This window comes from Ambystoma mexicanum, chromosome 10, assembly GCF_040938575.1.
Source record: "Ambystoma mexicanum isolate Mex_15411 chromosome 10, UKY_AmexF1_1, whole genome shotgun sequence".
Lineage (NCBI taxonomy): Eukaryota > Metazoa > Chordata > Amphibia > Caudata > Ambystomatidae > Ambystoma > Ambystoma mexicanum.
Window position 1 is genome coordinate 504,945,883 of NC_090932.1, and position 23,901 is coordinate 504,969,783.

The following is a 23,901-nucleotide window of genomic DNA, read 5'->3' on the forward strand; positions in this document are numbered from 1 at the left end:
AAAAGGCAGACTTTGTTCATCAAGGATTATGTACATTCAGTCATCAGGTTTTTGAGGGGTTCAGCAATCATGAAAACACATGCCAAAGGAATTGCTTCAAGTGGTAGAAAGTATTGTGAGTGCCATTGCAAGGCAATGACTGAATCTGATGTGAGATTAATTCATTGGGGCAGTTCATGGCAGATGCATGGTTTTCCACCAATATTGATTTCGGATTTGGAATGTCACTAGCCGGCACAGTATTTGCGGATGACCTATTAACAAAGCCTTCTGTATTTAATATGGTGGCAAGAGACCTTGCCAAATAATCCGATATCATCAGTGAGTTCATCACCAATAATGTAAAGCTCTTTACAAAATCCATGAGGGAACTACATATTCCCCTGAGGGCCACCAATGATTTTAAAGCTCCCTTGCTTTCAGCAGGCAAAGTCTCCTCTGAGTGTGACCAGTCTCTAAGCATGACCAGTAGCTGACCGAATAGAGGACATTCTAGTACACAAGAGGGACACAAAGGAGGCAGTCATTTGGGGAAGAGACAGACAGTAAACCAGATGCACTTGGAGATCTAGGGAAACCTTGAAGCAGTAAGTAAGTCACCTGAAGCATAATTCATTGTTGGCTTGATCATATGAGGATGGGTAGAGGGAACCCCCCCCCCCATCACCTCATTGCTTAATACAGCAGCATCTTTCCCCTTAGTGGAAGGTAGCAGGGGTGCTTGAACAGTGAAACAAGATTATCTAGAAGCAATTGCACTCACACCAATTTGAGCAGATACCTCCTGTACACAGCCCTGCTCATACTGCTGTCTTCGCGAGGCCTCCTCAGTGGCAGATATTTGTTGATCCAATTTATCAGAAATAGCCTTCAAAAACGCATCTATGGAGCCACTATCAGGATCAGTAGGCCGCCTTCTAACTGTTTTCTAAGAGTTCTTACCTGTTTTTGCGCAAGCGGCATACATGCCTTTCGTTTAGCCATCTTCTATAAGTCCACGTAGCAGAACTGCATCCAGGCTCCAAGTTACCAAAGGACAGCCCTTTGCCTGGACCAAGTTGACAAACTGCCAGACTGCACAACTGTGCTGGGTCCGTGCTTTGCCACGGCCCCGTTGTGAAAAGAGGTTAATAACCCTCAGGTGTGAGTTTCTGTCGTGCCTCCCCCATCCACCCAACACAGCAACAGGTAAAGAAGGAAAGGGAGAATAGGCCCTTCAGCGCACGACTGCGCTTTGTAAGCAGTTTGCCACGGCTTTGCCCTGTAAAGGGCTTATTAAGCCCCATGTGTGAGTGTGTGCCATGCCTCTCCAGCTACCAAACACAGCAACAGAAAAAGAATGAAAGGGAGGATCCGCCCTACAGCCCACGACTGTGCTTTGTCCGCGATTCGCTGCGGCTTTACCATATAAAGGGTTAATAAGCCCCAGGTGTGAGTTTTCTTCTGTGTCTCCCCCAGCCAGCTAACACAGCAACAGGAAACAAATGAAAGGGAGGGCCCATGCCAGCCCCCACCCTCCAACGTAAGACTTCACTTGGTCTGCACTTGACCAGGAAGTGACTATGGTGTAACATTTTAGAATAAAAATCACCAGTAATAACAGACCAGATCCAATGAGGTCATTAGCTCTGACTATAAAAAAGGATGCCTTTAGCTCTTTCTTGGTGCTTGTACATGTAACCTTCGGAATGGTGGATACTTTCTTCACTTCGTGTTATACCAAGCCATTCTTTATACAGAATCCTATATATTTAACTGAATACAGGACCTGGTGAAATTTTGGTAGGAAATGCTGTATTTTCCTGTCCTGCAACGCCCGTGCAACCAGACAATATTCTTTTGTAATATCTTACATGAATGATATTTTGGAATTTCCAGTTTGTTTTTATTCAATTCATCTACCTTGGCCAAGAGGCATGCATCCCATAGCGACAAATAGTGAACTTTACAAAAGTAGATTAAAAAACAGTTAGTGTCATCAGGTTTTCCCACAATGTCTATGGTGCAGTACCATTGGCTATTGGCCAGTTCTATGAAAACAAGGTCAAGCATTTTCTCAATTTTTTCCTGGACAATCTGTTGGTGAACATCAGGGAGTCAATATGGTCTTAGTCTGACAGACTTTTCTGAAGGTGTATTCATATTTGTATTTTTTATTTGTATTTTATTGAACTAATATAGCCTTTTAATTCAAAACGCTTTACAAGAGGAACAAGCAAATACAACAAGCATAAATAACAATTGAATTACACCGGAAAACAGTACAAAAACAATTTACATTATGGAAGAGGATTGGAGAGTAGAGAGGGGCCAAGGTGTGAGAGAAAGTGGGAGGTATGAGCAGTGGTGAAAGCAGGAGTAAGAGAGGAAGCAGAGGGTGTAAGAGAGAAGAATAGAAGGGATGAGGACTAGAAGAGTGCAGGAAGTGGGGTAGGAGAGAGTAGAGTGAAAGGAGAGGGTGAGGTGGAACAGAAGTAAGAAAGGGAGAAGGAGGAGAGGGTAGAAGTAGTAGCAGAAGGGACAGAAGAAGCAAAGGGAGGTGAATGGAAGAGATAAGATTTTAGAGAGGTGCAGAAGTTAGGGAAGGAGGTAGTAGAGCGGATGGAGAGGGGGAGGCGGTTCCAGTGGAAAGGAGCGAGCAGTTGGAAAGAGCGGAAGCGGGAAGGGACGCAGGGGGGTGGAGGAGGAGAGAGTAGGAAGAGATGGGCAGAGCAGAGAGAACGAGAAGGAGTATAGAAAGTGAGGAGGGAGGAAAGGTAAGGGGGGAAAGACCATAGAGGGATTTGAAGACTAAACAGAGAAACTTGAATTTAAGTGTGAAATGGGAGCCAACCTAGAGAGGGGAGAGAAAAGAAGAGATGGAGTCTTGAGGAGAGAGAAGGCAGAGGGAGCGGATGGCACAGTGGTAAACAGATTTGAGTGGGGAGAGGTGAGAAGAAGGGAGTCCAAAGAGAAGAGTAGAGCAGTAGAAAAGCCTACAGAAGATGAGGGAGGAGATTAAGAGTTTAGTAGCGTGAAAGGTTTGGAAGGATCACATTTTACGGATGCTGTAAAGATGAATCAAGGTAATCATGGCAAGCCTTGCATTCTCTTAGGCGATTCACAGAACACTTTGAAAATATGGTGGAGGAAATCAGGTATGTCTTCTTGTAGTTGTTGGCAATTGGGTAGATGCTCAGGTATTTGGGTGGATGGGAGGTTGAGAGGATTTGGGCTTAGCGGGATCATTTTGGTGGCTGTCATGAGGGGTTGGTTTACTATTCTCTTTTCAAGCTTTCAGCAAGTTGACATGGTAGATTCGAATATGCTTTCTGCTTTTCTGGCTGCAAAACACGAGGTTCCCTGTATTGTTTTCTTTGTTTTCTATTTCTGTCAGTCAGTTGGAACTTTTGTTTGTTTCCTTTGTGAAATCAGTCTCTTTTACTTGCTGATATTGACTCTGCTGGAACCCATACAAAACACTGAACGGATGCTGCTTAAACAGGGGCCTGGGTCTAGAAGCATATGCATTTTCATTTATTGAATTTGATAATGTATTCGAAAACTTTGGGCCCAAGACTGGAAGTCTTGTTTCCCCTCTAGTCTGATAGAGTCCTATGGACGAATGGTAACTGATCATCCATAGACTAAAAATTGCATCCTCGGATATACCATCCAATGCTAGTCTTAAGATATGCAGGTGCAGCCCCATGTATGCCTTTGGTGATTATGTAGTGAATTGCAAGCTGCATTCTCTATTCTGCTAGTAGCCATATCTGGTTCTTGCAATCATGTTCACTTTTCCTACATCCAGACAGAAATCAGTGTTAAGCCAATTGAAGTCTGCTAAAACGTTTAATTGAAGTACTTCCTAGTAGCACATAACAATAGTTCAAGAAACTAGTCACTAAGGTTCCTAATGCAAATGCATACTTGTCCAGCGATATGAGGAGAGGCAACAGCTTAGCCTAAGCAGAACCTCCTCCACCTTCCCCTGCCTAAGATGAAACCAGCTAGTTTCCATACAGCCTGAGATGTCATCTAGGCTACGTGAATGCACAGTGAAACAGATTTCAGCTCAGCCGTTCCTACTCTAAGGTGGTAACATGAAGAGGTTCCAGATAGCTGAAACTGGTTGCAAACAAGAGTGGAAATGTTAATAGTAAAAAAATAAAAGTAATGACAGTTCTTGAGCTCTGCCAATGGCATCAAAGCAAGTGACATCAGAAGAAGTGACAACATTGCCACAATAAATCTACAATTACCAAAATAGCGTCAGCATAATAACACAATAATATACAACATCTCTCTGAAGCTGATACACCTTATCTAGAATGTCGGTGGTTTCAGTCAGCCCTACTTCTTCCTACTATTAACAGCACGACCTGTACCCCAAAGCATACACAGGAGGGTGTGACTTATAAGTTTGAATGACTAAGTATAGAAGGGAACAATCAAAAAGCAAGCGTGATTAAAGGAGATGGGGTTTCCCCTGAGAAATGTTTTGCAATAAGGGGTAAAATAGTGCATTTTGTAACACATCTTGTGAAAAATGTGGTAAAAAGCCATACAATTTACAATCGTTTCTATAGGGTAGCACATGGAAAAAATCCAATAGACACCACATCAGTAACTGTGCCAAGGAGCATGTTTCAATACATTTTATGATGCCTTTGCCTACAACACTTGCCCGCATTGTCACTTTAAATCGCACTTCAGGATGCCTTTGTCCAAAATATTTTCCAGTCCTCTCCCAGTGTTAGAAGCCAATTTCGTGTTGGCTGTGGCCAATAATGCCAGTATTTACACAGTAGAAATACATTCATATTGGCTGTTCCCAATAATAATGCCAGCATTGCTACTGTAACAACACACTCATTTTGGCTGTGCCCAATAATGTTCGTTTTGCCAGATGACTGTCATTCTGGATGTGCCAATATTTCCCAGTATTGACACTGTTCGAGCACACTCATGTTGGCTGTGACTAATCAGGCCAGTGTAGCCCTCTAAGGTGACATTGTCATTTTGGCTGTGCCTAATAATGTCATTATGGGCACTGTGCCATACTCATATTGGCTGTACCCAATAATGCCAGTAAAACCACTTTTATAACACACTTACGTTGATATGTCCATTAAAGGCTGTATTGCTTCTGTAAAAAGGAATTGTCTGCTGGCTGTACCAATATATATCAGTCTTTTCCTGCTGCCACCGTCCTTAGTTTGCCTGGTTGGCATCAGAGATCTCTGCTGGCACTTTGCAGGCCTTCATCCCTCTTTAATCTCCCCTGCAATCACGTGACAGGGCCTGCACACACATACACACAACATTCACAATATGTACATACCCACAAACACACACACCAACAAACATACATACATGTAGAGACTCACACAAAACCCCTTGCATATACCCACACAGCTATGCACATGAGACTTTTTGTTTCACTTTCCTGCTCCATCATCCTCACCTCTCTCTAAAATGACGCATGCCTCGCGCTGTTAGGAAGCAGGTGGCGGTGTCAATGCCTCTCACTTATTTCTGGTTTCTGCATGCACAAGTGCAGGGATTTCACTGCCCCTGAAAGGCCTTTGGGGTAGGGGTGGGTGCAATTATAAAATTCATCTGTATCATGGGGTGCTTTGTTATTTGGGGGGCCTGGTGCAGGTGAACCTTTTGCACCATAGTAAATCTGGTCTTTTTTTTTTTACAGATTAACCAGTAGCCCTTATCGTGGCCGGGATACTGGAGGGGCTAGCAGAGTTGGTGAGGTTTCAAGTGGCCCTTGAGTAATTAGTAGGTAGCACTGTTGGAGTAGGCTAAATGACACTTTCGAAATTGCATTGATCATGCTGCACTGAAAGTGCTAACACTGGGCTCTTGGGAGGGGAGACTCAAGCTTTTTGAGAAATAACCAGAAGAAGAAAAGTAAACTAGATGTTCTATTGAAAAAACAGTAATATTTTGGGGCTTAACATGCAACCCAGGTGGTACAGGTCAGGAGACCCTGGTGGACAGGCCAGGCGAGACCAGAAGGCCTTGATGGCACAGGTGCCAAAAGTCTCTGTTGGTGGAGGTGTTAGGAGGTTCTGGTGGAAGACAGCATGAGGTCCTGGTAGCACAGGTCAGAACGCCATGGTAGCACAGATAAGGATGGTGGGTCCTGGTGTCAGAACGCAGGAGGTCCTGGTGACTAAGGTCAGGATGCCCAGGTGGTGAAGGTATCAGGAGCCCATGGTGGAGCGGTTCAGGAGTACTTAGGTGCACTGCTGGGTGCTGGTGCAAAATGGGCAACCCTAAGAGTTCTAACTGAGGGCCCTGGAGAAGGAAACATCATCAGGCAGATCTGTGAAAAAAATGTGTTTTTAGGAAAAGAAGGTTGTTTTGAAGAAAGGTTTAGTTTTCGTTCTTTCCTGCAACCCATTCATATTTGTTTGTCTTTGTTTGTGCTGATTTTGCCAGCTGGGAAACAAGCCCCGGTGATAAGCCCCTGCAAGCAATGGCACAAATTAAGCACGTTGTACAAAGCTCTTGTTCGCAGGGTACAGACCTGCCATTAGACCCAAAATTCCATTGTGGAAATGGTGCTGCAGATGCTTTTCTTACCAGGTAGCTATTCTGTAAATGGCTTACAGTCTGCCCTTGATTAAGTGAAGAACTAAATGTAAAGATCTCAAACATGTGTTCTTTTCCGAATAAGCTTTTTAAATAGGCTCATCAATGTCACGTGGCTTGTTTCTGCCTTCTGATATGTCGCTTAGCACCATGATGCCCTTTGGGGTGAGAAGTTGCTCTATCAGTTACACGAGGAGCATAAAGGATCACCTCGCCTTCCGGAAGGCTCTAAAAGTCTGGCTTTACCCTTCTGCATACTGATTGCCTTATCCATCTCATGGGTGAAGAACTACCCCCCTCAGAGAGGATCGAAGGCGCACCGGATAAATGAACAAGGGGTACAAAGCCCCCCCACGGAAAGCATTCTGGTCGGGCATTAATACAAGCTCTGCAAGACCTCACTTTAACTAGATGTCAGCCTGACTTACTGGTACGTCTAGCACTCTATCCCAATGGAACTAGGTGGTTCACAATGGAACTAGGTGGTATGCCACTAGGCGCACAGCCCCCCACCCGCATGCATCTGCAATAATCATTAATCAACTTCACCCACCCAAACACACATCACCACTTCCAATAGAATGCAGCTGAGTCCCCAAAAACATTTGGCCCATCATTTGGTACACATAATCAGCCTCCTTGGCTCGCATATTGTCTTGACTGTCTGCCACAGAACCCATCCTCTCATTTGATTTCCATGGGCTTCCATCAGGGACCAAGCTGCTCCTACCTAGCTTCGTGCAGGCTAAAATTGCACACACGCATTTTAGAATCTTTCCTTTGCATCTCACATCTCGGAGTACGGTCCTCCAAAGGGCGTCCAAGCCCCACAACACTTCCTGGCCATACCAATGACAATAGGCACTATGCAAATAAAGCAACTATTACAGTAAACACCATCCTTTGTCCTATAGGTCCGGGTTCACAAGTATGCTGTATGCTGCATGCATATTATCTAACCACCGCTGAGTAAAGAACGGGTTCTGACGCTGCTATAAGGCAACTCCCTGGTGAGAGTGCACATGGGTTTCCTGGACACATGTCGTGCTCAACACTTTGAGCAGCAAGTATTGAAATAAGGCAAACAGTGTAGTAATTGCGATCCCTCGTCCTTTGGGTTCACACAGAGGTTCTTAGAAATATGCGGGAAAGAGCAGGATTGCTCCACACGTAAGTAACCATACGAGGCAACGAATTAAAAACATAAAGGTAAGAAAAACCATGGCTCCAATGAATAAAAAGGCAACTCTGGGTGACATTCTGGCACCTAGAATTGATCAAGCAGCAATTCCGCACTGAGTCCACTTTTTGTCTTTTCGTTCGTTAGTTGTGTCGAATGTAAAGATCAGCCTTCGGTGCATTAAGAAGTAGGCAACATTTTTGTAGAGGTAAATGCTATTATAGAATGGTCCCGAACATCAATAGACCTGTAGAAGAACATGAGGTACTAATGTGAAGCCCTATAGAACTATAGCGCTCTACTCAAATAACCCACAGTAGTGAGTGCTGTATCCCAATAGAGATTGTGGATACTGTAAGAAGGTGAGATGATTACTCAACACCATAGATGGGGTGTGCTAGTGAGATAACAGCACACTAAGGGCCTCATTACGACCCAGGCGGTAAGTTACCGCCTGGGCCGTGACTTTACCACCATGGCGTAAACTACGTTTACGCCATGGTGGTTGGCGGACTTACCGCCCCATTCCGACCTTGGCGGGGCGGTAAGTCCCCAATCCCCATTTACCCTTCCCCATTCCCATTTTGGCCCCATAGGGTATAATGGGAGTGGGGAAGGCGTTAATTACGCCACCGTAAATTATGGTGGCGTAATTAACTCCATGGTCCCTTAGCGCCATGGATTTTAACACCTGCTAAAAGCAGGTGTTAAAAGCGCCATGGCGCTAAGGGACCTCGTACTCAGGCGGTAAGGGTCGGCGCTGTTAACGCTGCCGTTAACCCCTTACCGCCTGGGTCGTAATGAGGCCCATGGTAATTAATACCCATGTTTCTGCTGTTTCAGAAGAGAATACAGAGTTGGCTAGGAACCATTGCACCTGTGTATATAGAGTGTAAAATATTTCAGGTGGAGTTGGAGGAAAGCGGGAGCTGTCAAACGCCAGAAGAAATTCCTGTGGACTCCTTTTTAAATGTAGAGGAATGAAACATGTTGGGCGTATGGAGTATGTATTGTGTGAAAGGGTATATTGAGTTTGGAAATGAATGAACAGTGATGTGTAGCTGACCAAAGGGTACTGTTAAGCACTAGCAGTTTATTCGTCCTTCTGTGATGCAATGACGAAGATCGTTTTCTTGTATGTTTTTTTATAATATGCTAAATGAAATGTAATCACACTATGTATACTATTAAATAACAATAACGGTACAAAGAATTTTGTAAAAAATCTAAAGCTTCAGCCCCCAAAACTGGTGAAGGGGGATTATGTGGAAGATGAGAAGAAAGCCCATTTTAATAAAAAGAAGGGAGGGTCCAGACCTCAAGAGCAGGGAAGGGACACGGTCAAAGGCTCTCTGATGGGTGACTTAGAGGTGACTGTGCTGAGGGCTCCAAGAGGGGTTTTGAATAGTGTTGACAGTGCTGTTCTAGATCTAAGTAACATAGCGATCTGCTCTTACGATGAGCTGATGAAAGTGAATAATTTTGAGGCTATGGCTCAACAGCCCAATGCAATCGTGCCAATAATGGGGCTAGTTAGTGGCAAATATCGTGTTCTAAGGGATTTTACTTTAATAACTTTGAAAGTAAGCAAAGCATCGTCCTTACCGCTGGGTAAGGCTATCCCAGCCGTAGTCCAAGCACCTACAAAAAAGTTAAATCGCTTCCCTATGTTTGTCAAAGCCAAGGCCAATAAGGATCTGGTGAAGGCGCCTAAGCCACATCAGATAATGATGGAGAAGGTTCCCCCTGTGGCTCATACTATTGAGGGGGTAGGTACTGGCGATGCTAAAAGTAGGAAGTTATCAGCAGGGGAACCTTATGAGGCTCCCTGCTAAAGGGGGAATGAAGAAGACGCACAAAGGGGGTGACTTGATTCCACCTGGAAAGGCCGAGAGGAAAATATTTAAACCACCAAATGATATACATTGTGTGCTCTTGAGCCGTTTGTTTGAAAGCACAAATAGGATTCAGTTAAATCGAAAATATATTCTCTCCCCGTTCCTTGAAATTCCTAGCCTTTGTTCGGTCACAACAGAGGATATAGAAATTGTGCCGTTCTTGTACCGGGATTGTTTTGATATTGTGAAAGTGTATTTACGCTCTCCCATAGTTAAAAATGCAATCCTGGTGGAAGACACTGGGTTCTTGTCATTGGGCTTTCAAGTGGCGGATTGGGGGCGGGTGGTTGCTGGGAATGCTATGTCGCAAGGGAAAAGTCAGCCCAGGAAAGGAGAACTGTGGGGAGGTGTTCATAGGGAGGAGGTGGATCCCGAGCAGCCTAGGGTACATCAGTGTGAATTTGGCACGGTGCTACGGGACTGGACTCAAGTTAGCCCCGCCCCGCAAGCAGATAGAGGGGGAGAGAGGGGGTGAATGGAATGAGTGAAGTAGGGTAGTTAAGTTGTTATCCTGGAACTCCAGGGGGTTTGCCAGTATTAGGAATAATCAAGCTAGGCTGGCTCTATTTGATATCATATGTATCCAGGAAACACCAGTGGTGGATGTACCATTGATTGATGGCTATGATGTGAAGTTTATTAAGGCTCAACGGGGTGTCAGGGGCCGGCCCTATGGGGGACTTCTGACAGCAGTTATGTGTAATTCTGGCCTTAAGATGTGTTAAATAGAATTTAATAGAACTGATATGCTTGCACCCCTCCTGGAGTGGCCGGTCAATTGTTCTGACGCTGTGCATAAATGTTTATTTATTAATGTATATCTAAATCCAGAGCCTGCCTGGTTGGAGCAGGCACTCTCTAACCTTTAGTTCCTTCTTTTGGGGGAAATGCCGGGGGAAGGGGCTTCAGTTATTGTACTTGGTTATTTTAATACAGAGTGCTTAGAGGATAAATGGTACCAAGCCCCAAACAGGATGAAATCCTCTATTGAAGGCACGAGAAAGGGGAGATTTGATTAAACGAGAACTAGCGGCATGGGAACTGGTAGTCCGTAATGTGACGCCATCGTTTTCATGGCACAGTACTCGCTCTTGCTCAACACTGGATAATTGTTTTGTTTCTCCTGACCTTTATGAGGCAGGAATGGGATTGGAGATAATTTGTTTCAATCCAAGTTATCACTCTCTGGTGGTCTGTGATATCCCAGAAGCCTTTGTAGGGGTGTCTAGAGCACCAGGAATCATAGTTAAGACAGAGCTGCAAAATGTTGCTGTAAAATGGTCTCCTAGGGTTGCACATGCCTTTGAGGACCATATTGCGGGTCTATTCACAAATAATGATAAGGTTCTAACCCTCCCTGTGTTGTTTGGTCCGAGAATTGCCACCTCTTTGGGTGAGCCTGTACCGGCTTCCCATCTGGAACAGGGTTCTAGAACTTTTGGTCATATTCATGTATTTCATCTTGAAGTCAAGGTACGCAAAAAGAAGATGAGGGCCTTGATTAAAAGCATTCATCTGGGAAAATCAGAGACGGTGAACAAAACTAGTGTAAAAGGGATTACCTAAATTGGTTGAGGGGCCATACATTTGTGATGGCCATTAAAGAGGCAGATAACATGTTAGCCTGCATAAGTGGAAATAGCTCAGAAGCATTCTGGCGAATCATTAAACCCAGAGGGCTTGACCATTACATGCAGATACAAGTAATCCCTGAAGATGACTGAGTGCAGCATTTTAAGGAAATATACTTTAAGGATGGGGTGTCGATGCAACAGCTGCATCGAGGTATGAACTGGGTAGGAGTGCTTGTATGAGATGAGGAGGACACTTTGCACCTGATTAAGACTAGTAAAAAGTCAAATGCTCCAGGCCCGGATAGTCTGTCGAACCTGACATTAAAATCTAATCCCTCTTTGTGGGCAGCTGTTCTGTCCAAAATGTTAGGTAACATCATTGTACATCGTAAATGTCCTGGGTCATGGGGGGGAGCTTTAATTGTTCTCATTTTCAAAGTAGGAGGCCGGTTGCCACCATTGCAATACTGGCCGATATCATTGTTGGATGCATCTAACAAAATATTCGCCAGGTTACTGTTAAAAGAACTACAGACATGGGCAGCAGAGTAAAATTCCCTAGATTGGTGTCAGTCTAGTTTTAAGAAAGAAGGGGGTCCTCAATAAACAGTTTTGTGCTCTCTCTGCTGGGTACACAGGCAAAATAGTCTGGGAGGCTGGTTTTTCTGGCCTTTTTGGACATTTCTAGGGTAGTGTTGTGGGAAAAGCTTAATCAGAATGGTTTCCCCTGCCCTTTAATTAACATGCTAGAAGCCTTCTATTGGGGGCCGAAAATAAAAATAAGGCTAGAGGATCAACACTAATAGAGGTCTATATCAGGGGTGCGTTCTTGCCTCTTTCCTTTTTAATTTTATATAAAGGACATGAGGGCCTGTTTGGAAATGGCAACGACAAACCCCCCAGTGTTGGGGTGTGTAAAACTCCAATACCTAAATTATGCAGATGACATGGTTATCCTTGATATATCACCAATTGGCAATCAACAAGATCTCTATACCATTTTGGCGTTCCTGGGGAACCTTGACCTCTCAATTAATACTGACAAATCAAAGATCTTGGTTTTGAATGCTGGGTGCTCAAAATGGCAAGAAACTTAGATGGTCCCTGAATGGACAAAATATGGAAGCAGTGAACTGTCATAAATATTTGGGCACTGAACTGTATGCCTCTAGCGGTAATTTGGGACCTCAGAATGATGTTAAACCAAAATTCTTAGCAGCAGAGTCCCAGTTGAGTCAATTTGATTACAAATTTGGAAGATTCTCTGCGCTGCCATTGATGAAACTATATCAGCAGAAAACCCTCCCTCGGCTGATTTTTGGTGCTGAAGATCAAGAGTTGGGATTGATGTGGGTAAAACTAGAAGCTCTATTATGGAGGAGGGTTTTTTCCCTCCTTAACGCAGTACCATTGGTGGGAAGTTTCCATAAACTAAGGCAACTGCCAATCAAGACTTTTGTCGATTGGGGCGGATTCAACTGTTTGCAAAGATCTTGTTACCCCCGGCAACTTCCTTCTTTCTTTCCATCAGTGCAATGTGGGTAAAGGTTTCTTGCAGAGCATTAGATCAGTGGGGGTCTTATTGCAGCAAATTGTTGCAAAATATTGATTCGTCACTAGAGGAGTTGTTAGGCAATCCTAATAAAACAAAAATGAAATTATATAGATCTGTATGGACTGAGCTAATGACGTATCGTTGTTTTAATGACCACTTTAGCTGGTCAATTAATAATGTTAATGTACTCTCCCCGTTTTTAAAGAAGCAATCCATCTAGGGATTTTAGATTTAAAAAATTGAGATTCAAACTAAGTCTGATACTAAGAATGGAGGTGTTGGGCATTAAGGGGAATGTCCCTAGCGGCTCCCGTTTGTGTCGGTACTGAGAATGAATCTCTAAAACATCTGTGTATACTCTGTCCTGTGCTAGTCCCACTGCGGAGAGAACCATTTTCTTTCAAGAGTGTTTAGATGGTGAAGAGTTTGCCTGGATTAGGATTTGAAACTCAAATGAAATTTCGATTTTAATACGGGTTCTTGATTTTTGGGGAATTGTGTTGGATCTTAAAATTTGCCACATATTAATTTGTGTTTTCTGAAATGTGCAGGATTGTAGTAATTTTGACATTTTTTATCATGTGTAGGTATTGTTGGCTTTAAAAATAAGTGTCAAAAGTCAAATTTTTAAGCTATAACACACAATAAATACATACATTAAATTCAACTGTAATTCTTTTAGATCGTTGGAGAGAAATGAAATAATGTTTTTCTGTGTAGGGTGTGACTCTGCCTCTTCTGAAACCACTAGACCCAGTAGCATGTTTTTTGCTGTAAGGGTAGTTTCCTGTAGAGCGGTTGCTCAACTGGGTCTCAAAACGACCCTTCATTCTGACTTTGTTGTAGAGAGGCACTATACAAATGTGATAGAACATGACATAAGATGAAGTGCAAATATTCTTGGGCATGTCATCATTTTATAATATCTTTCTTAAGCACTCCATACCTGTTTTGATGACTGGTGTGTTAGGAGATGAGCCCAGAAGTCCCATATTGTAAAAACCCTTGTCATGACGGATGTTGTTTTCAAACTCTGTTATTGAAAGAGGTTTGCTCAGCATCTGCCAATCCGGATCTTCAGGGAAATGATCCTCAACGAAAAGGGCCGGATGAGTAAGGAAATACAACTCATTGTAACTGCAAAAAATACAGATCATGTTGTCTTAATAAGCAAGCAACCACTTTGTTTTTCCCATGCAAGCAAAATTATTCATGAGTTGTATCTGGAAGCAAAATAGCAGTACTAGTGATTGTTTATACTATGGACACAAGACAATAGTTCTGTTGGGGCATTTTATTATTCAACTCATCATAACTGGGAACAGTAGTGAGTTCCCTGGCATTGCCATATTGATATGTAAAGAAAGGGGGAAGCTAGGGATGGGGTTGGTCTGTCCCCTGTCTGGCTGTTACTCAGTGTGTTAAGTGGGATGAGAACTCGAGAGGGGCTTTCACAGGGGGCATGACCTAAGTGGTAGGTGTGGCCTAAATAGAGGTAGTATGGCATTGGAATGCTGTGATATCAAGGTGAACACTACAGGCTTATTTTTTAAAGTAAAGAAACAACATAGAATCTTCAGTTACGCATAAAAGGTACTCATTCTTAAGAACTCATTATTTTTTTAAAGCAAAAAACAATCCACAATGTATGCCTTTTTACAAGGTATTCCAATCTCTTTTAAAAAGTTGACGAAATTAAGCTGCTAAGTAGAACATTGTTTAAACTGAACGTCAGGTTGAATAACTGCGGCCAGCAGCAGAAAAGCAGAGTCCTCCATGGTGTGGTGGGGCCCAACAGCTCGTCGCAGTAGTTTGGTATTTCACTCTACGCATGTTTATGGTTGCCTATCATGCTGCTGAGGACCCCACTTCGTCTGCTGCTAGCAGCAGTTAATTACTGTGGGCTTTGGGGTTGAGCAGGCAAAAAACGGCAGCATGGCCATCCCCAGTAAATGTAAACTGCATGCACTACCAACTAAGGGCGCACTGAAACATACATTTCGGGGGGGAGGGGCTAACTGACTGGTGATGGGAGGGGACACTTCTGACACTGGGCGGGGCAAACTTAGAGGCCCTTCCCTGCTCTCTTCACTTGATCCCCAATTCACACTCACTCATTCATACATGCACCTAGTCCCCCATTCATCATGCACTCCTTCACACACACGTTATATAATGCCAGTATACATTTCTTGCACACATACATACATGAACTAACATGCAACAATGCTTCCCTCGCCTCTCTGCTTGACAAAAAGCAAGCGCACACATCAGCCCTCTCCCATATGATGTGAAAGAGCACATGCTTTTTCTGTTTGCTCGCATCCGTGGGAGGGGTCTGGCTGATACGTGCAATTCATTGTTGTTAGGCAGAGAGGTGAGGGAAGCCTTTCCTTAAGATAGCAGCTTTAAAGTGTTGCTGCATTTGTGCAAATACATGTTTGTGCACAAACACAGTAAAACTTTAAAGCGCAGGTTTCAGAAAAGGCTTCCCTCACCTCTCTGCTTAACAAAAAGTAAGTGCACACATCAGCTCTCTCCAAAAGTGCACCTAGGCTAACATTTCAGGGGGGGCAACCCTTCAAATGTTGGGAGAGGCACTAACTTCAGAGACTGTGGGGAGGGGCAAACTTACTTTTGTGGGGACATCTAACTTCTTTACGTATTCTAATGAGACCAGTCTAGTGCAGCATCAGTGTTACAAGCAGTTAATTCTCTCCTTCACATCTGAAACCACACACTTAAGGACTGCTGTAAGAAGGAGCTTTCTCCTACCCTCCCACCCCAATCATTCCCCTGGCATGAAAGTACTAATCCCACATCACGAGTTCAATTGCCTAATAAAGTATACATATGAATGTAGGTGCTAACAATGAAATGCTTTAATTGCAGGGCCTTTGTTAACAGCGAAGCCAGGCGCTGTTTAATGGCTGTGTCCAGTTCCATCCAGCTCTGTAGGTCAGCCAGGACGAGTCAACATAGCACAATGTTTTTTTGGGGGTAGAGGGGTGCTAGAACCCGTTCAGCTCAATGGAGTTGTGCCACTGCTATCAACGCGCACTTCACATTTTAGCTGGTGACTTTGCATAGCGTTATCTATTGCAGAAATCATTAGTAGGTTTGGTTTTGGCGGCGTACGCCAGCAAATTTCGCCAAAACAATTGCGACTACAGGAAGAAAGGAGTTCCAAGAAGCAGTCTTTGGGGTCATGACAACTGAAAATGCTGCCATACAATCATCAACGCGCAAAGTGTTCATTTATGTTGTACTAAACCGATGTAATCCAGTAGTGGCCTGTTTAACGTATCTTTTCCCAATCAGGAGTACTGTCACGTCTCTGTGTGACCTGCTGGGGCTTGGAGTGAGACGGAGATGAGGCTGCTTTATTTATTATTTTTTTGTTTTAGTTATATGTGTCTGTGTAGGGCCTTTTCCCGTGGGTCTTGGTGTTACTCTCTTTGTAAAAATCGCTCATTTATTCCTGTTGAAATAAACATATTCGCTATTGTAATGTTCGGTTGTATTGAAGATGTAAACTATTCTACAAAGGCAAGCAGAGCTGGGGCCATCCTTTAGATTGCCTTGAGTCCTCTCTATCCTGCATGATCCTCATTGGTGGAAGAAGGGACTGCTTGCAGATGTCACAAAATAAACCCTCCCACGTAATAAACTTTTCGTTGCGAGACTTAAAGTCTCCTCAGGAGAATTTGTTCTGAAATGGAATCTCTCCCTGTGAAATAAATTCTCCCTCATGACAAGAAATTAATTTCCTCTCATTTTGAACACTTCAACATCGGGCATTTTTTGTGTCTGGCAAAACTGTGTCTTTACTCTTCTAGGGAGGGTTTTGGAAAAATACAGCCAGGCGAGTCTCTGTTGAAATATTGTTGAGCCGTCACCTTGATGGGGAGTGACTCTGTAGCAGAATACACTCTCCACCTTCAAAGGGGAGACTATGTGCCTGCTTCACAGAACGTTTTCCTATGGGATTGCGCCATTATAAAACGCTTCAATGAATCAGGCCGTATGTATCATAATAAACTCCCACCTTGATGGGGGAGATTCCGTATCAGAATAAACTCTCCCCCTTAATGGGGGAAACTCTGTAGCAGGATAACCTCTCCCTGTTGAAAGGTGAAACTCTGTACCAGAATGCACTCTCCCACTTGAAGGGGAGACTGTGTATCAGAATATGCTCTCCCCTTGATGGGAGAGTTCTGTATCAGAATAAACTCTCCCCCTTGAAAGGGGAGATTCTGTATCAGAATAAACTCTTGCCCTTGATGGGGAAGACTCTGTAGCATAATAACCTCTCCCCAATGAAAGAGGAGACTCTGTACCAGAATAAACTCTCCCCCTTGAAGGGGAGACTGTGTATCAGAATAAACTATCCCCTTGATGGGGGAGATTCTGTATCAGGGTAAACTCTCCCCCTTCATGGTGGAGACTCTGTAGCAGAATAACCTCACCCATTTGAAGAGGAGACTCTGTATCAGAATACACTCTCCCCCTTGATGGGGGAGATTCTGTATCAGAATAAACTCCCCTCCTTAAAGGGGAGACTCTGTACCAGAATAAACTCTCCCCCTTGAAGGGGAGACTGTATCAGAATAAACTCTGCCCCTTGACGGGGGAGATTCTGCATCAGAAAAAAACGTTCGCCCTGAAACGGGGAGTCTCTGTATCAGAATAAGCTCACCGCATTGAAGGGGGAGACTATGTATCCGAATAAACTCTCCTCATTAAAGGGGAGACTCTGAACCAAGATAAACTCTCCCCCCTAAAGGAAGACTCTGTATCAGAATAAGCTCTCCCCCTGAAGGGGAGTCTCTGTATCAGAATAATCTCACCCCATTGAAGGGGGAGGCTCTGTATTAGAATCAATATGACCACTTGAATGGGAGACTCTCTTGCAGAATAAAGGCTCTATATCAGAATAATCTCTCCCCTTTGAAGGGTAGATTCTGTAGCAGAATAACCTCTCCCCCTTGAATGGGAGACTCTGTGGCAGAATAAACTCTCCCCCTTGATGGGGGAGACTCTGTAGCAGAATAAATTCTCCCCTTTGTAGGAGAGACTCTATAGCTGAATTAACTCTCCCCATTGAAGGGGGAGACTCTGTAGCAGAATAAATCCTCCCCCGTGAAAGGGGAGACTATCAGAATAAACTCTCCCCTTGATGGGGGAGACTCTGTACCAGAATAAACACTCCCAGCTGAAGGGGAGACTCTGTATCAGAATAAACTCTCCCCTTGATGGGGGAGACTCTGAAGCAGAATAAACTCTCCCCCTTGAAGGGGGGAGATCTGTACCAGTATGAACTCTCCCCCTTAAAGTGAAGATTCTGTATCAGAATAAACTCTCCCATTGATGGGGGAGATTCTGCAGCATAATAAACTCTCCCCTGGATGGGGGAGACTTTGTATCAGAATAAACTCTCCGCCTTCACAGGGGAGATCCTGTATCAGAATAAACTCTCCCCTTTGAAGGTAGAGGCACTTTAACCAAATGAAACCTTCCACTCGAAGGTTGGGACTCTTTTTCAGAATGAAGCAATGGTCTATTTATTCAAATTGATCCCTTTCCCTCTGGGAATGGAGACTCTGTATCATAATAAACTCTCCCCCTTGAAAGGGGAGACTATCATTATAACATCTACTCCTTGAAAGGGGAGACTCCACCTCAGAATACACTCTCCCACTTGAAAGCAGAGACTCTATATCAAAATACACTCTCCCCCTTGAAGGGGATATTCTGTATCAGAATAAACTCCCTCACTGGATGGGGGAGAGTCTGTATCAGAATCTACTCTACCCCTTTAAGGTGAGACTCCGTAGTAGAAATTGTGGAGATGTGAGCGTGCACAACCTTTGTTTGTTTCTACTTAAATTATCTTTGACAAGATGCTTAATGATAATGCATGGGGTGCAAACCCGCTGGTAAGGTGCCTCTGTGAAATGGCACTCGAAATTGAAATAGAAATAGGACCTTGGCCGTGAAGCTAGCAGTGTGGGCTGCACACACAAAACCACTCCTGTGTGGTATATATTCACTTGAATGTGTTTGGGGCTGTTCAATAATCTCTTAGAACATGTAAACGTGTATTTCATAAAGTATATTTATTCTTTGAACTAATATTTCACAGTTGAGAATCACTGTTTAGCAGATGCATCAAATTAAGTGGTAATGGCCTTTGCATTTTGGATTTACACATCCTTCATCAGGGCCAGTTAAATCTAGTCTCCACTATTTGTCCAATATTTCTCAACATCACCATTACAATGGAGGAGACTCGGCAGCAGAATAAACTCTCCCCATTGAAGGGGAAGACTCTGTTTCAGAAACAACTATCCCCCTTAAAGGAGAGACTCTGTAGAAGAATAAACTCTCCCCATTCATGGGAGAGATTATGTAGCAGAATACCCAAACCCCCTTATTTGGGGAAGACTCTATAGCAGAATAAACTCTCCTCCTTGAAGGGGAGACTCTGTATCAGAATGCACTCTCCCTCTCGATGGGGGACACTCTGTAGCAGAATGAACTTTTCCCCTTCAAGGGGAAGTATCTGTATCAGAATACACTCTGCCCCTTGAAGGGGGAGATTCTGTATCAGAATAAAACCTCCCCTTGAAAGCAGAGCCACTTTGTCAGAATGAAACCTTCCACTTGAAGGTTGGGACTCCTTTTCAGAATGAAGCAGGTGTCTATTTATTCAAATGGATCACTTTCCCTCTTGACATGGAGACTTTGTAGCAGAATAACAATTTACTGATATAGCAGGATACTCTATATTAGCCGAAAACATCAGACTTTAAAGGGAAGACAATAAAGAATGCACCCTTCCTCTTAATGGAACGGGGTATGTAGCAGAAGCAACACCTCTCTAAATGTATTTCTCTTCATATCTTCATTGATGGCAGTGGGCTATTTGTCGCATCGGACCACTCAACAATTCAGTATAAATATCTATATTTTGGAATGCATTCAGGCATCATTAAGGGCTTTTCAAACTGGTGGTTTCTGATTCTATTTTAGCTCTTCAATTCAATTAGCCACCTTGTTCATGGGCGCAGAGTAGCATAGTCTCCATATTCGAGAAAGCAGACTTTAATGACCCTAACTGCTACCAACCAATCTCTGTAACTTGACATACTGGGCAAAATCCTTTCCAAGTGCCTGTTATCCGGATTAGAGGAATGGACCGCTTCTTTGAACCTTTTAACATTGTCCTAAGCAGAATTTAGAAGAGGGTATTTCACGATTGACAACTTCTTGCTGTCAAACACATGGATAAACAAATATTGTGCCACTAGAGATGGGAAGTTATACGTGTCTTTCATTGATTTAGAAGAGGCCTTCGACTCAATCGCAAAGGCACAAGTTATGGGGAAAGTTATTTTCATTAAAGATACTAACAGGGCTCTTGAAGCTGTTAGAACTTTGCTACAAGGACACACACCCACGTGTCATTGCGGTCCATGTGTACAGGAAGGCTGTGAGGAATCTTTCAAACAAATAAAGGGGTAAGGCGGGGCTGTGCTCTAGCCCCACTGCTATTTGTCCTATTTCTTTCAGATGTTAATACTGAGGCATTGGGATCTAGGGCTAACCACCCCTCACTCCATGGCACCACCTTTGAAGCGCTCCTGTGTGCTGATAATGCAGGTCTGCTTGATTTGACGCTAGGGGGGTTGCAATGCAGCCTTTCATATACCGAGGAGTATATTTCTGCCCACAGGCTGAAAGTGGTCAGGTCTAAGACCAAGGTCCTGATCTTTGGAAAAGGATTAAACCAATCATGATGGGCACTTAAAGGCAAACACATTGGCCCTCATTACGACGGACCCGTAATGATTAACCGCGCCTGACTTCCTAGTAACACCGGGGCATTACAACCCCGGTGTTACGGTAAGTCAGGCGCTGGTAAAATGTTGATGTCCATTCCCATAGAGTCCGATAGGACTCTATGGGAGTGGGGACCACAGAAGCACTGGCACCGTAATAATGGTGCCGGTGCTTCTGTGAAAGTCTGCGGGCGGGTGCCATTCCGCCCGCCAGGTCTGACCCTGGTGGGCGGTACGGCACCCACCCACAGACGTGTAGTTTGCCGGTCTGGAAACAACGGCACCGTTGTTTCCAGACCGGCAAACTTGTAATGACGACCATTGAATTAGTTGAGTCATATTGCTACCTTGTTTTTTATTTTACCAAAAATGGGAAGTGGTCAAGACATATAAAGACCACTGCCACGAAGGAAGTTGCAAGGTTAGGGGGGCTTCTCAGGGTATATCATATGTATGGCGGTCATATGCTCAACAAATACCTTAGTATCTACAAAGCCAAGTTACACATTCTGCTGTTATATGGGATCAGGATTTAGGTCTATTCCAATTGTTCTGCTCAGGAGATGATTTAAGAATAGAACAATTAAATAATTAGTAGCGTTTGGGTTAGAACTAGGGATTTCCAGTACTGAAATACAGGCAAAACTTAGATTTGCCTGTTACAGCTTGAAGGCTTGCCTGGGCCACTCAAAAAACCCTAATGTGAAGGAGGTGGTGGTGAGGGGTCCCTTGCATCCACTAAATATGTTTGGTTTACGGAGGGGCTCAAACTATTGCATACCTCTTGCAATTTCATATATGGTGAAACAGAGAGCAATGAGGATGGATTGGGAGCAGAGTTTGAGGACAGTAAGCACACTCTCGTTGCTTGCCCTTTACAGGGGTCTACAAGTCACTCAGTTTCGTGGTGGTAAAATATGTTTTACTAAATCTGGGAATGTACAAATAAAATACATTTTCTAACCTTTTTCAAAATTCATTGATGCATTCACTCATGCACCCAGCTACCCATCCGTAATTTACTCACTCATACACATTACATAACATACATACACACACGCCCTTTCTTGCACGCAAGCACGCACGCACACACATTTACAACCAAAAAACACTTTATTACCTTTTTCAAAATCCATTGCTGATCCGAGGAACTCCACTGCAGGCAGGCCAGGACTCTCTGCCTCCCATGCTCCATGCACGCAAGGACCAGCTCTGGTTCCTGTCATGCGCAGAGCAGGGGAACCAGAGCGTTACATTTCCAGTGGGGGTCCTTTTGAAGTAATTTAGACTTCAAAAAGAAAGAAATTAAGCAGTAACAGGAATAATTACTTTTTTTTAACTTTATGTATTGTTGCACAAGGTAAGCACATATATGTCATGAAATAACATTTCTTACATTAATTTGCTCACTAGTCAGTCTTCTTCCGCTCCGGCATTTTCAATATCTGCTTTGTCTGCTAAGTATTGCTTATACCTGGCCCATATATTTCTGGGTTTGGATGAGGGCAGCACCGAGTCTATATATAGCTCCTCAGTATCATTTGTCCATAGCATATCACTGTCCCAATCTGCCTTAGTTGGCGGGCTGGCATTTTTCCACTTCATAAGTATCATCCTCTTTGCTATCAATAAGCTAAGGTTTAACAGTCTCCGCCAAGTCGGGTTCATTTTGCCCGTTGCGCCCAGCAAACACAGACGTGGCGTCCATTCCACAGGCTGATCTGCCATTTCATCCAGGGCTGCACAAACCTCCATCCAGTAAGTTCTCAACTTTGCACATACCCATTGCATATGGTACAGATTCGCCTCTTCCGCTCTACACCTCGGACATGCTCCCGATAAGGTATGGTAGATTAATTTAAGCCTTTCTGGGGTGTAATGGGTCCGATGTACTACTTTGTAGTGTATTAGTCTGTACCTGACATTGCACAATATATGTTTGGTTAGCTCACAGATCTGGGACCACTCGTGGTAGGAATAATTACTTTTTAAAGTCAGACTGACTTAAAAAAGAAATTAATGTTAAGAGGACTCTCGCATGAGAGCCCTCTTTACTTTCGGTTTCTCTCTGCCTCTGCAACCCTTAACCAGGGGTCACAGAGGTAGAGTTAGGGGTCACACAGGAGCGACCCCTGGTAACCCCGAATTGACATCTCTGGATATGCATTGGTGATCAATTTTCAGAAGGCCAGATTTTGTTCATGTTTGAGGAACCCTTCAGCTTGGGGGTGGGATGCTCAATTGATTCCATGGCTGAAGACATTTTTGTAAATCTTTCTCTCTGTTTCCTAAATCCCTCAGTTCCTAAGTAAAGTCCAAAGTGAAGAGGCTCAAGTTATGCTGCTTATTCCCCTGTGGAAGAGGAATTAATGGTTCCCTCTTGTGATGCAACTTGCCACCCGTTCCCATTGGGTTCTCCCAACAACGCCATCACCACTAAGGTGGCCCAGCTTTTCTTAGAGTACCATCAAAAGGCTGCACCTGTAAATTTGGGAACTGAACAGGAAAGGATACTTGCTACGTATGTTTTGCCAGAAGTAGCGGATATCTTTCAGGGGGCCCTCAAGCTTTCTACCCTTATGTTATATGATAGACATTGGAAATCTTTTTCCAAGTGGTGTGAGTGGTGTAACCTTGCTCCACTGTCTTGTGGCCCATTGCGAATCCTGGATCTTTTATGGGAAGGATTTTCCTTTGGGTTGGCTGTATCATCCTTAAGAGCTCAGCTCGTCTCAATCAGGCTAGTCAGGAAAACCTGCGGAGGGATTGTGTCAGTAGAACCTTATGCCTTCAGGTTGTATCAGTCCCTACTGAATTACCATCCCCAGTGATCCCGGCCTTCCACTTTCGGATCTCCCCACATTACTAGAGGCCTTGATGAAGCCTCTTTCAGTCCGCTGTTCGGGGTCTCCCTTAAGATGAGTATCTTAAAGGTGGTATTAATTTTGGCATTTACATCAACACACAAATCGGGGGAGCTAGAGACTTTGTCATGTAATACTTCATACTTTGAATTGTAAGCTTCTGGTTGGTCCTCAAGCTTCCTCCTTCTTTTCGCTCTCAGATTGAATCAGTGGTCCATGCATCACAGGAACTACTTTTTCCTTCCCTTTTTGAGTCTAATGGTTCTTCCAGACACCCACTGGATGCAGGACAGGCGGTAACAATATACCTGGAAAGGTCTGCTAGTTTTCACTCATGCGATTCCTTACTGGTGCTGTTCGGCTCAGGGAATAAAGGGACTAAACCTTCAGCG

At 43.8% G+C, this 23,901-nt stretch overlaps 1 protein-coding gene across 1 annotated transcript in view; it reads right to left on the minus strand.

Annotated features, from left to right (window-relative positions):
* The window catches only part of LOC138493192 (kyphoscoliosis peptidase-like), a 540,186-nt gene that overhangs the window by 69,662 nt on the left and 446,623 nt on the right, over nucleotides 1-23,901 (minus strand). The window contains exon 6 of the mRNA XM_069620355.1: nucleotides 13,748-13,938. Within this exon, the coding sequence (XP_069476456.1) occupies nucleotides 13,748-13,938 (191 nt within the window). The remainder of the gene's footprint in view (nucleotides 1-13,747; nucleotides 13,939-23,901) is intronic.